The 16,712-nt window shown below is 41.5% G+C and overlaps 1 protein-coding gene across 1 annotated transcript in view; it reads right to left on the bottom strand.

Moving 5' to 3' along the window:
- Positions 1-16,712, bottom strand: part of arvcfa (ARVCF delta catenin family member a) — an 87,962-nt gene that overhangs the window by 44,770 nt on the left and 26,480 nt on the right. The window contains exons 2-4 of the mRNA XM_063013776.1: positions 13,776-13,934; positions 9,017-9,127; positions 3,741-4,683 (exon numbers count right to left, since the gene is read on the bottom strand). Coding sequence (XP_062869846.1) covers positions 3,741-4,683; positions 9,017-9,127; positions 13,776-13,934 — 1,213 coding nt within the window. The remainder of the gene's footprint in view (positions 1-3,740; positions 4,684-9,016; positions 9,128-13,775; positions 13,935-16,712) is intronic.

Here is a 16,712-nt window from a genome sequence, read left to right as displayed (position 1 = left end):
AAAAATAAATGAATTTGAGTTGATTTGGCTACGCGGTCAGCAGGGATTGTTTGTTCTGTAGTGGGTTAGAGGTTAATAAATATTTTTTTGCAATGCAGCGCTGGTATTATGTTTTGTTGAGGACGATAAGGTCAGAAATACTCTATAGAGATGCAAAAAAGCTCAGGAATAACTAAAGATGAAAGTTGAATAACAAGTATCAATTTAAATAAATAGTTTTCCCCCTAAGAAAAGGCTTATTTAAACTGTGTAAAAATAACTGTGTGTAAATAAACTATTTTTTTTTGTCCTATTTGTGGTGAAAACTAAATAACGTTTTGAGATAATACATTTGAAGTCAATAATTAACATTATTGGGGCAGTGGTAGCTTAACAGTTAAGGTACTGTTCTAGTAAACAAAAGCTTGTCGGTTCAAGCCATGCTGCCACCAAGTTGCCACTATTGGGCCCCTGATCAAGGCCCTTAACCCTCAATTGCTCAAATTGTATTTAGTGATAATTGTAAATCACTTTGGATAAAAGTGTCTGCTAAATGCTGTAAATGTAATAGTACAGTAAATGAGAGTGAGAGCCTTAAAGACTCGGCCCAACCGTCACCTCCACAGCTTCTTTCCACAGGCCATCACCATATTTAACAAGGACTATTCCCACAAGGACTATTCCCACATTCCTCCGCTTTAACAAATCATCACATCACACGTGCCTTCCACATTCTTCCCTTACACACATTTGAACCTTATTTACTTGGAATATCTATTTTTTATACTTGAAGTCTGGCAGTGTACTGTATTATACATCTGTATTGCACACTTTATCAGATGCTACACTGTTGTTATTGCTGCTGTGTTGTTTATTCTTTGTTTATATATAGCATAACTTTCAATTTTTTTAATTAGATGTTTATATATTGACACCTGCACCCAAAAAGAAATTCCTTGTACACCTGGTACTGGCGAAATAAAGATTCTGATGGCAACAAGGCTGCTGCTCTATGTACTTTGCAATTATAAACAATTTGTGCCTTAAAGACATTACTGACCTTTAAAAGTCTATCATTTGTACAAGCAGTCAAGTGCTGCAGAGGCCTATTACGCTAACCCACCACCACTCAGATCTGGATTTAAATCTCCGTGGTGCTATTGGCTGGCCGGATATCTGCACAGACGTGACTGGCTATGCCTGGGGGAGCCTGCGCCCAGTTTTCCTAGTGGAATCGTAACCGCTGCAACCCTAACCTAAGTGGCTGATAAAAATGAAATAATATAATTTCACAATATAATGATTGTGTTTTAGTCTAATGGGTGTAGCTCTATTTAAACAGGCACAGAGCAGAAGCCAGCTATAGTTCATTATAATCTCTAACATGGAATTAGGAAGCTATATCACAAAGTTAAATGACATTACAAAACTTTTTACACCACTAAATTAATAAGTTGCTGTATGCATATTTTAAATCCAGCATTTTTTTCAGAAAACCCATGAAAGTACTGAAATTCATTATTATATTTTTGTGAAAAGATGCAAACTTAAAGACTCTGCTCTTCTGTAAAGGCTTTGAATTAAAGATTTTGAAGTGTGTTTTTTTTTTTGTCCCCATTCAGTCAAAATAATGCTTTTGTGGTTAGGCCATGCTGTTGGACAAGAATTCCTCTTATAAATATTTAAGTTCTTCAATGTCGTACTGGTACAAGAAAGGACCGTTCCCAAACTGTGCATATGATGTATGTAATATAATTGGTTTGTCCACATACTTTTGGCCATATAGGGTGTGAGCTGCCTACTGCCTACCTAGACAGCTGCCTATTGCCAACTTCACACTACACGCCGTTCAGAGCTGTCAGATCGCTATACAGTTCACACTACACAACTGGATCTCTTGCAATCGGGCGTCTTTTAAGTCGCTGTGAAGTTCACACTACACGACTGATCAGCGATAGGGGGTCACACACTGATGAGTCTGTCTGGTCTCCCAAACTACGTTTTGTCACGAAAACACATGTGAGAAGTGACCAGGGGTTTAATGATACAACCTCAAAAAATGCACGTCAACAATAAGCGAGCGATTAAAGTTGTTTGTGCGCTGATGTGTAGCGTAAAAGCAAGTAGGAAAAATAAATGAACCCGAGTGGATTGGGCTACATGACCAGCAGGGATTGTCTGTTCTGTAGTGAGTTGGAGATTAATAAATATTTTTTGCAATTTAATGTTGGTATTATGGTTTGGCGTGGACGATAAGGTCACAAATACTGTAAAGCTTGTGTGTGTGCCGATGTTTTCTGATAGAAATCATATTATGCCCCTGTCCCATGTTTTTGCAACTCCTCCCCAGGGTTTCCCCTCACCCTGTATCTTGCGTTCTCATTGGCTGTAGTTCGCCATAGCCCTCGCTGCCACTCGCAACCAGCTTGCAATGCCTTTCAACCTACAGGATTTTGACTCGCCGACTGGTCCAGATATTTGACATGCTAGATATTTTTCATAAGTTTGCGAGCGCTTGGCGAGCCGCTCTGATCGAGTTGTTGAACAGTTTACACATTGCGATCGAGAGTCGAGTTTCGATCCCCGAGCGAATGCCTCAGAGCCGGCACATCTAGTGATGACCTGTCCACGGGCGCAAATCGGGGCAAAAATTGTGTAGTGTGAACTAGGCATAAGTAGAAAGGATTCTAACATTATAACATTAAAACCACCTCCTTGTTTCTACACTCACTGTCCATTTTATTACCTCCACTTACCATATAGAAGCACTTTGTAGTTCTACAGTTACTGACTGTAGTTCATCTGTTTCTCTGCATGCTTTGTTAGCCCCCTTTCATGCTGTTCTTCAATCGTCAGGACCCTTCCAGGACCACCACAGAGCAGGTGGTGGTCATTCTCAGCACTGCAGTGACAATGACATGGTGGTGGTGTGTTAGTGTGTGTTGTGCTGGTATGAGTAGATAAGACACAGCAATGCTGATGGAGTTTTTAAACACCTCACTGTCACTGCTGGACTGAGAATAGTCCACCAACCAAAAATATCCAGCCAACAGCGCCCTGTGGGCAGCGTCCTGTGACCACTGATGAAGGTCTAGAAGATGACGAACTCAAACAGCAGCAATAGATGAGCGATCGTCTCTCACTTTACATCTACAAGGTGGACCAACTAAGTAGGAGCGTCTATAAGAGTGGACAGTGAGTGGACACTGTATTTAACAACTCCAGCAGTGCTGCTGGGTCTGATCCACTCATACCAGCACAACACACACTAACACACCACCACCATGTCAGTGTCACTGCAGTGATGAGAATGATCCACCACCTAAATAATACCTGCTCTGTAGTGGTCCTGGTGGGGTCCTGACCATTGAAGAACAGGGTGAAAGCAGGCTTAAAAGATATGTAGAGAAACAGATGGACTACAGTCAGTAATTGTAGAATTTCAAAGTACTTCTACATGGTAAGTTGAGCTGATAAAATGGACAGTGAGTGTAGAAACAAGGAGGTGGTTTTAATGTTATGGCTGATCTGTGTATAAGTGAATGGCTCATTAGAATCCTTTCTACCTATGTAGGCAGTAGACAGCAAGGTAGCTCACTAGTTTTTCGAACAGACCCTATGTAGAGAGCTCACTAGGTTTTCAGACAGACCCATAGTGTAAGTAACCTTCCCCACTTAAAGAGCATGTTTAGACCCTAAAAACAGACCATGAAATAAGAGTTCACATGATTGGTAACTGCTCTGCACAAAACATGACAAACCTGTGACCAGCTCTCGGACTTCCATGTCACTGGTCTTTCTGAGCAGCCTCAGCAGTGTTGGGATTCCATCACTGTTCTTGATGGCCACCTTGTTGTAGTGATCCTTGCCAAAGGAAATATTTCGCAGGGCACCGCAGGCTTTGCGGTAGACCTCAGGCTTGGGGTGGTCCAACAACCCCACCAATATGGGAATGCCACGCAGTTGCCTCACATCCTGCTTTACCTTGTCATTCTCATAGCAGAGATGCTGCAGGTAGGCAGCAGCATTGGACTTGACAGGATCCATGGGGTGGCTGAGCATGGCAATGACCTCACGCAAATTGGGGTCTCTCCATCGAGGGTCTTTGCGAATGGTATCCAGGCTGACCATGCTGGCACGTTTATGTGAAATCAGGGTCTGCATCCGGTACAGATCCTGCAGGAAGGGATGGGGTAACGGACCAAGGTGATCATCAACCGCAAGGTCCAGGGTAGGTCTCATGGGCAGGGTTCCTCCCATCATGGGGTGACTGATGGCAGTGATTCCTGACCGTAAGTCAGCGCCATCCTGATCTCCTTTGGCCGCTCCGTTGCACATTGGTCCCCCAATTCGACCAAAGCTGTCTCGGTGAAGTGGGAGAGTGTAGCAGTTCTCTGGTATGTAGTTTCTGGCTGGTAGGGTTGAATAAGAAGGTGGGTACTGAAAAGCATGGGGCATGGTGATGTGATTACTGACAGTTACGTGAGGGCTTTGAAGGGTGCTATGCTTAGCTGGCTGGTCTTTGACAGTTTCACACAGAGTGTCAGATGAGGTGTTGGTCTCTGAGTGTGAGGGTTCAGTGGCAGTTTGAGGAGGAACGAATTCTTCTCCTTTCTCCAGTAAAATACTGGGAGCCAGAATGTCCTCTGAATCTTGGGAAGCTTGGCACTCTGCCACAGTCTCTGTTGCATCAGATGTACTTTCCTGAGGAGGAATCAAAAATACTGATAAATATATACTGTATATATACTGTATATAAACAAATATTACAGATTAACGCATTAAAATTTTAATCGCGATTTAAAAAATTAATCAAGAATAAAATTTTTAATCAAACTATTTTTACTGGACTATGTTTGTGCCACGTAAATATGTGTCTCTGTGGTAATTTGTGCTGCTTTAACACAGCAACATTGTGTTTATACTGTAGCGATAACACGGGACTTTCTCCAGTTTGCATCGTGAGTTACAAATGACTCGAGCTGCTGCTTATACATATTGTAAAATATCGGGTATTTTAAATAATCATTTTCAAAAAGCATGAGAAATCATCACTAGACAAAATTACAGTCATTAATTGAAGCTTTAATATCATCTTTGGTCAGAGCACGGATTTGTCTCGTCAGGCATCTGCGCGGCTACGCGTTACAGTCAAAATGAGCTCAGACAACTAAATTTCGGATGAATTTGGATGTGAAGCGCATGAACTGTACACGTCGTGAGAACATTACAAACACTGCTGTTAAATGGATCGCAATGGACTGTATAAACGCTTTAACATAGTTAACAATGTGGGTCGACATGATGTTATACGTGTTGCACAGGGGCGCAACTACGGGGGGGTGGGGGTCCTCCACGACATGAACTTAACCACTCACCTCACTGCCCCCCCATTGGCTGCACTCGTCAGGTCCTTATTATTATATAACAATATTTTCGTTAAGTAAAATTAAAACAAGTAAAACTGTGCATTAAAAATACCAGAGGCAGGAATTTGGACTTGAAGTGTAACTTCTGAGTGAGTATGTTTAATTCATTCTGATCAGCTATCAGTATATGCAATTTGTTGAGGGGGCTCAAACATTTTTTTGCACTGGGGCCCATGAGCTCCATAACCCTGCCACTGGTGTTGCATCTAGAAATGGTTCATATTATGAGCGCCTGTTTTCAGCGGCAGGGTTATGAACAGGTAAAGATCCTCACTTTTGTCAGATAATGTGAACAGATTTGTCATTTTAAATAACTGACTGAAAGATGAGTAGCTGTTAACAACTCTATATAAGCATTGGCTGGCTTTCTACAAATAATTTAGATTTAATAATTTGATCATAATTGTGTGTATGTTTTTATTGGTAAACATGTTCTTGCAATAAAAATGTGCATAATTGTTCAAATTGTGCTTAGTTATTAGTTAGCGATTAATTGCGATTAATTTGTTTTTTTTTATCGTGTGACAGCCCTAATAAATATATATGAAAATGTTTTTTGTCATGCAAAATGGTTATCATTTTGTCGCACATTGATTAATCATGAACAGATAAATACCCAATTTCATCAACTGCTTTATCTTGTCAGGGTGGCTGGCTGGCTGGCTGGATTTTACTGAGAAACACTGAGCACAGGCATAAATTCCATGGACAGGGTGTCAATCCATCACAGTCTGTGTAGATATCTGGCTGGCTGATATCCCTGCTGAGATTTGAACCCAGATCTCAGCTGTGGTGGGCTAGCATAATAGACTGCTGTGCCACCCGAGCACACCTACAGTATACTGCATACTCCTATATCAAAAATCAGTGTAAGGTATTGAAATTTTACAAATCTAGATTTTATCCCAGTAATTGCTTCTATTTTGGATTTCTGTGGCTGTGTGGAAGCACTGCATCTGTGTCATGCTGCAAAATACATTCAGGCTATTGCATACGCCAATTAAATCATATGTCTGTTAAAGAAGATGTTCTTAAGATATGCTGTCAAGAATAAGAGCATAGATGCAGTTTAAGCACCGCAACTGACAGCAAACTTGAAAGCTAACAATACATATACAGAATAATTGTGCTACCAAATAAATTATATATATATCTCCAAGTACCTTAAGATGTCCAAACATCTCAAAGGGGTGTTAATGTATTAATAAGTGCAATTAATGAATATTACATTTCTGAATAAGCATAGATGTACGTATATAAATACACTTCAAATCTTATAGAATGACTTTTCAGAAAAGTGGAGGCTGTTCACTAAATGTTTTGGACCAAAATGTCCAACAAGCTTATGGTCAGGTGTCCATACATATTTGACAATATAGTGTATGTTTATTATGTGCCTATATGTGTGGAGGAGGGGGTAGTAGTAATACTTTATACTATTTAGTGTATCTACACCGATCAGCCATAACATTAAAACCACCTCCTTGTTTCTACACACATTGTCCATTTTATCGGCTTCACTTACCATATAAAAGCACTTTGTAGTTCTACAACTACTGACTGTAGTCCATCTGTTTCTCTGCATGCTTTGTTAGCCCCCTTTCATGCTGTTCTTCAATGGTCAGGACTCTCCCTGAACCACTACAGAGTAGGTATTATTTGGGTGGTGGATCATTCTCAGCACTGCAGTGACACTGACATGGTGGTGGTGTGTTAGTGTGTGTTGTGCTGGTATGAGTGGATAAGACAAAGCAATGCTGATGGAGTTTTTAAACACCTTACTGTCACTGCTGGACTGAGAATAGTCCACCATCCAAAAATATCCAGCCAACAGTGCCCCGTGGGCAGTGCCCTAAGACCACTGAAGAAGGTGTAGAAGCTGACCAACTCAAAGAGCAGCAGTAGATGAGCGATCGTCTCTGACTTTACATCTACAAGGTGTCCCAACTACATAGGAGTGTCTCATAAAGTGGACACGGTATTTAAAAACTCCAGCAGCGCTGCTGTGTCTGATCCACTTATACCAGCACAACACACACTAACACACCACCACCATGTCAGTGTTACTGCAGTGCTGAGAATGATCCACCACCCAAATAATACCTGTTCTGTGGTGGTCTTGTGGGGGTCCTGACCATTGAAGAACAGGGTGAAGGCAGGCTAAAAAAATATGTAGAGAAACAGATGGACTACTGTCAGTAATTGTAGAACTACAAAATGCTTCTATATAGTAAGTGGAGCTGATCAAATGGACAGTGAGTATAGAAACAAGGAGGTGGTTTTAATGTTATGGCTGATCAGTGTATATCTCCAAGTACCTTAAGATATTCAAACCTCTCAAAGGGGTGCTAATGTATCAGTCAGTGCAATTAATGAATTTAACATTTCTGAATTAGCATAGATATTCATAAATATACTCCAAATACTATAAAAGGACTTGTCCACAGAAACATTTTGGACTAAAATGTCCAACAAGCTTATTTGGCCATTTATTGTATGTTTTTTATGTGCCTATATGTGTGGAAGAGGGAGTAGTAGTCACACTTTATACTATTTGTATCTATTTGGCCAAAACTATGTGGACACACATAATGTAATTGATTGTGTTCAGCTGTTTCAGCCACATCCATTCATTACTAACAGGTATAAAATAACAATTATAAGCTTCCAAACAGTTTGGTGAAAGCCAAGTTTGATGAGTTTGGTTTAAAGGAACTCCAGTGGCCTGCACAAAGCCATGATCACAACCCCAATGAACTATTAGGATCCAAAAAATCTAAAAGTAAAGCAAGCAAAGCAAGAACAATCTTTTTTTTTTCTTTATATTTGTTGTTGTTTAGATGACAAAGGCCAAAATTATATTAATATAGGTACTTGACGCGCACGACATACATAGAAAACAAATTTTCACTCAACTGAAAACTAGTTTACTGTTGAGTCTGAAATGAGATTCAGAGGAGCTCTTATTAAGCTTGGTGAATTGCCAGCAGCAGAGCAGTTTGATGTATTGAAGTGGATTCTATTGACTTTAGCCCCTATGTTTCCAGTGAGTAGGCTGCCCATATCTGTGCAGTGTTCTGAAAATATCCTAGAAAATCTAGCATACATCATCCTAATAAAGCATGAGATCTAAAAGAAAGCAGACTGGTATGCACACAAGGATGCAATCTAAAAATTGATATGGTGCAGTACACACTTAAACTCTTTACAGTTATTAAACTTGCCAGTTCAAATCTTAGCTTGGCTACCGGCAGGCCTGGGCACCTATATGGACTCGTCTAAGGGTAAGAATGCAGAGGGGATTCCTCATGACTGCTGCAGTTACGACCTCTACTGGCTGTTTGATTGCGCCTAGACAGAGACGGGGGATAATGGAGATAAATGCGTGACTCTCCCTGCACGACACTTGACTCGTGCAGGTGATAAGAAGTGGTCGACTACTATACATGTGTTAGAGGGGGCCTGTTAGTCGCGGCTCTTCTTGATCAGGACTGAGAAAGAAGAATGTGATCAGATAATTGGATACGACTACACTGGGACGAAAGTTGGAGAAAAATTCATTTAAAAAAACTCACTGTTTAATGAATCCACTCATTGTTAGTGCTTACCTCCAGCTGTTTTGGCACAACCTCCTCATGAGAGCTGGAGGCACTGAGGAGGTTCATCTCGGTATCAGGACTGGAGGACTTCTCTGTCCCAATCCCTGAACTCTCATCATTCTGCAGCAGCATCCCAACACAATCACACCATTACTGGAATGAATGCTCATCATTACTTATACATTATACACTACGATTACAAAGTTATTAATAACAGTAATATCTTACATTAATACAATTATTACATAAATAATATACACAGAGTTAGTAATGATGTATTTTAATGTAATAAGGTACAAAAACCTACCGACAGCATTGTAAAAAGCCAAGTACATATACACCGATCAGCCATAACATTAAAACCACCTCCTTGTTTCTACACTCACTGTCCACTTTACCAGTTCCACTTACCATATAGAAGCACTTTGTAGTTCTACAATTACTGACTGTTGTCCATCTGTTTTTCTACATACCTTTTTAGCCTGCTTTCACCCTTTTCTTTAATAGTCAGGACCCCCACAGGACCACTACAGAGCAGGTATTATTTAGGTGGTGGATCATTCTCAGCACTGCAGTGACACTGACATGGTGGTGGTGTGTTAGTGTGTGTTGTGCTGGTATGAGTGGATCAGACACAGCAACGCTGCTGGAGTTTTTAAATACCGTGTCCACTCACTGTCCACTCTATTAGACACTCCAACCTAGTTGGTTCACCTTGTGGACGTAAAGCCAGAGACTATCGCTCATCTATTGATGCTCTTTGAGTTGGTCATCTTCTAGATCTTCATCAGTGGTCACAGGACGCAACCCACAGGGCACTGTTGGCTGGATATTTTTGGTTGGTGGACTATTCTCAGTCCAGCAGTGACAGTGAGGTGTTAAAAACTCCCGTCCCACTGCTGTGTCTGATCCACTCATACCAGCACAACACACACTAACACACCACAACAATGTCAGTGTCACTGCAGTGCTGAGAATGATCCACCACCCAAATAATACCTACTTTATAGTGGTCCTGTGGGGGTCCTGACCATTGAAGAACAGGGTAAAAGCAGGCTAAAACAGTATGTAGAGAAACAGATGGACTACATTCAGTAATTGTAGCGCTACAAAGTGCTTCTATATGGTAAGTGGAGTTGATAAAATGGACAGTGAGTGTAGAAACAAGGAGGTGGTCATAATGTTATGCCTAATCGGTGTATTTTATATCCAAAAACTATCCAAAAGCAAAAATAAAGAGGTATATAGACATCAAAAACAGTAAAGATGATCCAAGCCACTGCTTATTAAACTCCAGTTTAAAAATATGGACAGATTTTTATATTCAGGCGCTTGTGTGGCACAGAGGTCTATTACGCTAGCCCACCACAAACATGATTGGCTATGTCTGAGGAAAGGGATGGCCAAATCCCTGCAATAGATTGGCCCCCTGTCCAAGGTATTCCTGCCTTGCGCTCAGCATTTCTCAGTAAAATCAGACTTGCCGCAACCCTGAGCAGGATCAAGAGGTTTATAAAAAAATTAATTCACAATTTTTATTTAGCTACATGTTTAGGATTTATTTTAAACATGTATTTTGCCAATATAGAAGAAAAGGCATTTCTTTCCTATATTTTGTTGAATATTGATAGATTTCTTATATTTAGGCGCACAGGTGGTGCATCAGGATATTCTGCTAGTACAGAGCTGGGATTCTAAATCAAGCAAGACCAGTCTCCACCAAATTATGGGCAAATGAGAGAGGGTTGGTGGACTGTGCACACATCAGAGGGAGATGTGTCAGGCAATTATACCCTTCTCTGATGCAATCGGGGTCGCCAGCAGTGGAAGACTAATTGGCTTTGGTAAATTAGAAGAAAAAGGAAAAAAAAATGCATAATAAATATAATAGCAAAAAAGGATTTTTTTATGTTTATTTATATCTTTACATATTTATGTATTATTATATTAATTTTTATCAAAAAATTTTTTATTGTTTCTCGCTTCTGAAACTGTTCTTTTTTAGCTGAAGGATTGCAACATGCTCTTTGTGGATTTTTTAAAAAACTATACTGCATGAAAAATATATATAGTAGCATCATAAATATGGTGACACCCAGAGAGCAAATGTATATACACATTATATATATACAAATATACAGTGGGGTCAAAAAGTATTTAGTCAGCCACTGATTGTGCAAGTTCTCCTACTTAGAAAGATGAGAGAGGTCTGTAATTGTAATCATAGGTACACTTCAACTATGAGAGACAAAATGAGAAAAAAAAATCCAGGAAATCACATTGTAGGATTTTTAAAGAATTTATTTGTAAATTATGGTGGAAAATAAGTATTTGGTCAATAACAAACAAGCAAGATCTCTGGCTCTCACAGACCTGTAACTTCTTCATTAAGAAGCTCTTCTGTCCTCCACTCGTTACCTGTATTAATGGCACCTGTTTGACATTGTTATCTGTATAAAAGACACCTGTCCACAGCCTCAAACAGTCAACCATGGCCAAGACCAAAGAGCTGTCAAAGGACACCAGGAAGAAGACTGTAGACCTGCACCAGGCTGGGAAGAGTGAATCTACAATAGGCAAGCAGGTTGGTGTGAATAAATCAACTGTGGGAGCAATTGTAAGAAAATGGAATACATACAAGACCATTGATAATCTCCCTTGGGGTCAAGATCTCATCCTGTGGGGTCAAAATGATCATGAGAACAGTGAGCAAAAATCCCAGAACTACACGGAGGGACCTGATGAATGACCTGCAGAGAGCTGGGACCAAAGTACCAAGGCTACCATCAGTAACACACTACGTCGAGAGGGACTCAAATCCTGCAGTGCCAGGCGTGTCCCCCTGCTTAAGCCAGTACATGTCCAGGCCCGTCTGAAGTTTGCCAGAGAGCTTATGGATGATCCAGAAGAGGATTGGGAGAATATCATGTGGTCAGATAAAACCAAAATGGAACTTTTTGGTAAAAACTCAACTCGTCGTGTTTGGAGGAAGAAGAATGCTGAGTAAACACCATACCTACTGTGAAGCATGGGGGTGGAAACATCATGCTTTGGGGCTGTTTTTCTGCAAAGGGGACAGGACGACTGATCCGTGTTAAGGGAAGAATGAACGGGGCCATGTATCGTGAGATTTTAAGCCAAAACCTCCTTCCATCAGTGAGAGCATTGAAGATGGAACGTGGCTGGGTCTTCCAGCATGACAATGATCCCAAACACACCGCTCGGGCAACAAAGGAGTGGCTCCGTAAAAAGCATTTCAAGGTCTCCAGACCTCAACCCCATAGAAAATTTGTGGAGTCCGTGTTGCCCAGCGACAGCCCCAAAACATCACTGCTCTAGAGGAGATCTGCATGGAGGAATGGGTCAAAATACCTATAATAAATTCTATAAAAATCCTACAATGTTATTTACTGGATTTTTTTTTCTCTTTTTGTCTCTCATAGTTGAAGTGCACCTATGATGAAAATTACAGACCTCTCTCATCTTTCTAAGTAGGAGAACTTGCACAATCAGTGGCTGACTAAATACTTTTTGGCCCCACTGTATATACACTGATCAGCAATAACATTAAAACCACCTCCTTGTTTCTACACTCACTGTCCATTTTATCAGCTCCACGTACCATATAAAAGCACTTTGTATTTCTACAATTACTGACTGTAGTCCATCTGTTTCTCTGCATGCTTTGTTAGCCCCCTTTCATGCTGTTCTTCAATGGTCAGGACCCCCACAGGACCACCACAGAGCAGGTATTATTTGGGTGGTGGATCATTCTCAGCACTGCAGTGACACTGACATTGTGGTGGTGTGTTAGTGTGTGTTGTGCTGGTATGAGTGGACCAGACACAACAATGCTGCTGGAGTTTTTAAACATCTCACTGTCGCTGTTGGACTGAGAATAGTCAACCAACTAAAAATATCCAGCCAACAGCGCCCTGACCTGATGGAGGTCTAGAAGATGATCAACTCAAACAGCAGCAATGGATGAGCGATCATCTCTGACTTTACATCTACAAGGTGGACCAACTAGGTAAGAGTGTCTAATAGAGTGGAAGTGAGTGGACATGGTATTTAAAAACTCCAGCAGTGCTGCTGTGTCTGATTCACTCATACCAGCACAACACACACTAACACATCAACACCATGTCAGTGTCACTGCAGTGCTGAGACTGATCCACCACCTAAATAATACCTACTCTGTGGTGGTCTTGTGGAGGTCCTGACCATTAAAAAACAGGGTAAAAGCAGGCTAAAAAGTATGTAGAGAAACAGATGGACTACAGTCAGTAATTGTAGAATTGTAGTGCTTCTATATGGTAAGTGGAGCTGATAAAATGAACAGTGAGTGTAGAAAGAGGTGGTTTTAATGTAATGGCTGATTAGTATATATATATAAATATAGATAGACAGACAGACAGATAGTTGTTAGGTTTGAAAAAACTACAATGTAAAGGCATCTAAACTGTTTTATTTTTGAAAGCAGCTTAATCTCCGCGGTTCTAAGTAATCTTAAAAAGACGTCAATAAGTAGCGTGCAGTACATTATTCTCAAAGCTCTTTACACACATTAGTTTGAGAGAGCAGTTCAAGAAGAAAAAACGTTCTGCCATTGTAAATATAAAGTCTGACATAGATTTTGCTTCTTGTTATTCAGCCAACACTGAGCGATCTTGGTAATTAAATGTTATTCTAAAAACACACAATGTTTCTATGAGCTAACATCATTGCAAACTCTTATATTCATTCATTATTCATTCACATGACTTACATTGGTCTCTGTGTTCTGTGTGCTGCCGGTGGTGATAGTGACTGTGCTCAGGTCGGAGGATGGCGTGTCCGGTGTGTCTTCGGCAGACAGCACATCTTCAGTCGGCTCTTTGTTATGATTCTGAGTGGGCAAAGTTGTGGGATAGCTTGGGCTCAGTTCCTGAAAGCCAAGAAAAGAAAACCAAGAAAAGAAAGCACCAGAAGTTAGAAAACTAACAACCCACCATGATCCATCAAATACAGATTATTCCCTAAATATCTAGTGAGTAAAAACAGTATTCACATGTTTGATTTTGTTGTTTATACTCAACATCCATTTCAATTGTACACCCATAATGCCTTTTTACTTTGAATTTTATACTATTAAAAAAATAAGTATTAATGGTGGGTGGCAGAGCAAGAAAGTCCTGGGTTCAATCCCCAGGCGGGGCTATCCGGGTCCCGTGTCAGCGTGGGTTTCCTTCAGGGGCTCTGGTTTTCTCCCACAGTCCAAAAACATGCAGTCAGGTTAATTGGAGACACTGTATTGTCCTATAGGTGAATGTGTGTGTGTGTGTGTGTGTGTTTATGTGTATGTGTGTCTGCCTTGCAATGGACTGGTGCCCCGTCCAGGCTGTTACTGTGTGCCTTAAGCCCATTGAAAAAGCTGCCATAGGCTCCAGCACTGCGACCCTAATTGGAAGGCGGCACGGTGGCTCGGTGGTACTCGGTGGGTAACACTGTCGCCTCACAGCAAGAAGGTCCTGGGTTCGATCCCCAGGCGGGGCGGTCCGGGTCCTTTCTGTGTGGAGTTTGCATGTTCTCCCTGTGTCTGTGTGGGTTTCCTCCGGGAGCTCCGGTTTCCTCCCACAGTCCAAAAACATGCAGTCAGGTTAATTGGAGACACTGAATTGCCCTATAAGTGAATGGGTGTGTGTATGTGTGTGTATGTGTGTCTGCCTTGCGATAGACTGGCGCCCCGTCCAGGGTGTCAGGGTTTTACTGTGTGCCTTGCGGCCATTGAAAAGCTGGGGTAGGCTCCAGCACCCCCTCCCCACGACCCTAATTGGAGGGCGGCACGATGGCTCGGTGGTCCTGGGTTCGATCCCCAGGCCGGGCGGTCCGGGTCCTTTCTGTGTGGAGTTTGCATGTTCCCCCCATGTCTGCGTGTGTTTCCTCCGGGAGCTCCGGTTTCCTCCCACAGTCCAAAAACATGCAGTCAGGTTAATTGGAGACACTGAATTGCACTATAGGTGAATGTGTGTGTGTATGTGTGTCTGCCTTGCGATAGACTGACACCCGTCCAGGGTGTTACTGTGAGCCTTGCACCCATTGAAAAGCTGGGATAGGCTCCAGCACCTCCCGCAACCCTGATTGGATAAGCGGTTAAGAAAGTGAGTTAGTAAAGTATTAATGGTCCTGAAAACAAAAATCAAGAAAATATATTTAGACAACACATTTAATAAATAAGTACTACATTGCAAAGTGTTCTTGGCTAATAAATTTTGCCATACCTCTGGGGAAAAAATTTGTTTTACAGCAGTGTGCTTCATGTTTGGCAAATTCCTTTTGGCAAACCGTTTTTAACTCCCCAATGTTAAGAGGTTCTCTCAGATGAACATTTTTTTTAATAGAGAGCAGTTCTGAGTTTGTTCAGGGTTTCTGTCTTGTTAAAAATGTTCAGATTTGGTTGTTTGGAAAAAAAGATTGAACTTTCCTCTAATATGTCTAGGTACATCACATTATTTATGTATTCTTGAATGCCATGTGAGGCCAGGTTTTGTTTCCATAAAAGCAGCCCCATATCATGATGCTCCCACATTAATGCTTTACTATAGATATGGTTTGGGACCATAAACACAATGAGCTACACCGGCCAGGCATAACATTATGATCACTGGCAGGTGAAGTGAATAACACTGATTATCTCTTCATCACGGCACCTGTTAGTGGGTGGGATATATTAGGCAGCAAGTAAACGTTTCATCCTCAAAGTTGATGTGTTAGAAGCAGGAAAAATGGGCAAGCGTAAGGATTTGAGCAAATTTGACAAGGGCCAAATTGTGATGGCTAGACGACTGGGTCAGAGCATCTCCAAAACTGCAGCTCTTGTGGGGTGTTCCAGGTCTGCAGTGGTCAGTATCTATCAACAGTGGTTCAAAGAGGGAACAGTGGTAAACCGGCGACAGGGTCATGGGTGGCCAAGGCTCACTGATGCACGTGGGGAGAGAAGGCTGGCCCGTGTGGTCTGATCCAACAGACGAGCTACTGTAGCTTAAATTGCTGAAGAAGTTAATGCTGGTTCTGATAGAAAGTTGTCAGAATACACAGTGCATCACAGTTTGTTGTGTATGGGGCTGCGTAGCCGCAGACCAGTCAGGGTGCCCATGCTGACCCCTGTCCACCACCAAAAGCGCCAACAATGGGCACGTGAACATCGGAACTGGACCACGGAGCAATGGAAGAAGGTGACCCAGTCTGATGAATCATGTTTTCTTTTACATCACATGGATGGCCGGGTGTGTGTGCGTCGCTTACCTGGGGAACACATGGCACCAGGATGCACTATGGGAAGAAGGCAAGCTGACGGAGGCAGTGTGATGCTTTGGGCAATGTTCTGCTGGGAAACCTTGGGTCCTGCCATCCATGTGGATGTTACTTTGACACGTACCACCTACCTAAGCATTGTTGCAGACCATGTACACCCTGTCATGGAAACGGTATTCCCTTCTGGCTGTGGTCCAGAAAAGGCGGACCAACACAATATTATGAAGGTGGTCATAATGTTATGCCTAATCTGTGTAAATTATTATCTGAATTTCTATTTTCTTTCCTCTGACCAAAGTAGAATGTTTCAAAAGTGTTCCACTTTGGAATAAAGAGGCAACAAACTCCATATTAATTTACCAAGAAAATAATTGACAATATATTTCAGATGCAATAATAACTTTGTTCCTGA

This window comes from Trichomycterus rosablanca, chromosome 18, assembly GCF_030014385.1.
Source record: "Trichomycterus rosablanca isolate fTriRos1 chromosome 18, fTriRos1.hap1, whole genome shotgun sequence".
Lineage (NCBI taxonomy): Eukaryota > Metazoa > Chordata > Actinopteri > Siluriformes > Trichomycteridae > Trichomycterus > Trichomycterus rosablanca.
The sequence above is the reverse complement of the archived record's forward strand: the minus strand, read 5'-3'. Positions and strand labels throughout refer to the sequence as shown.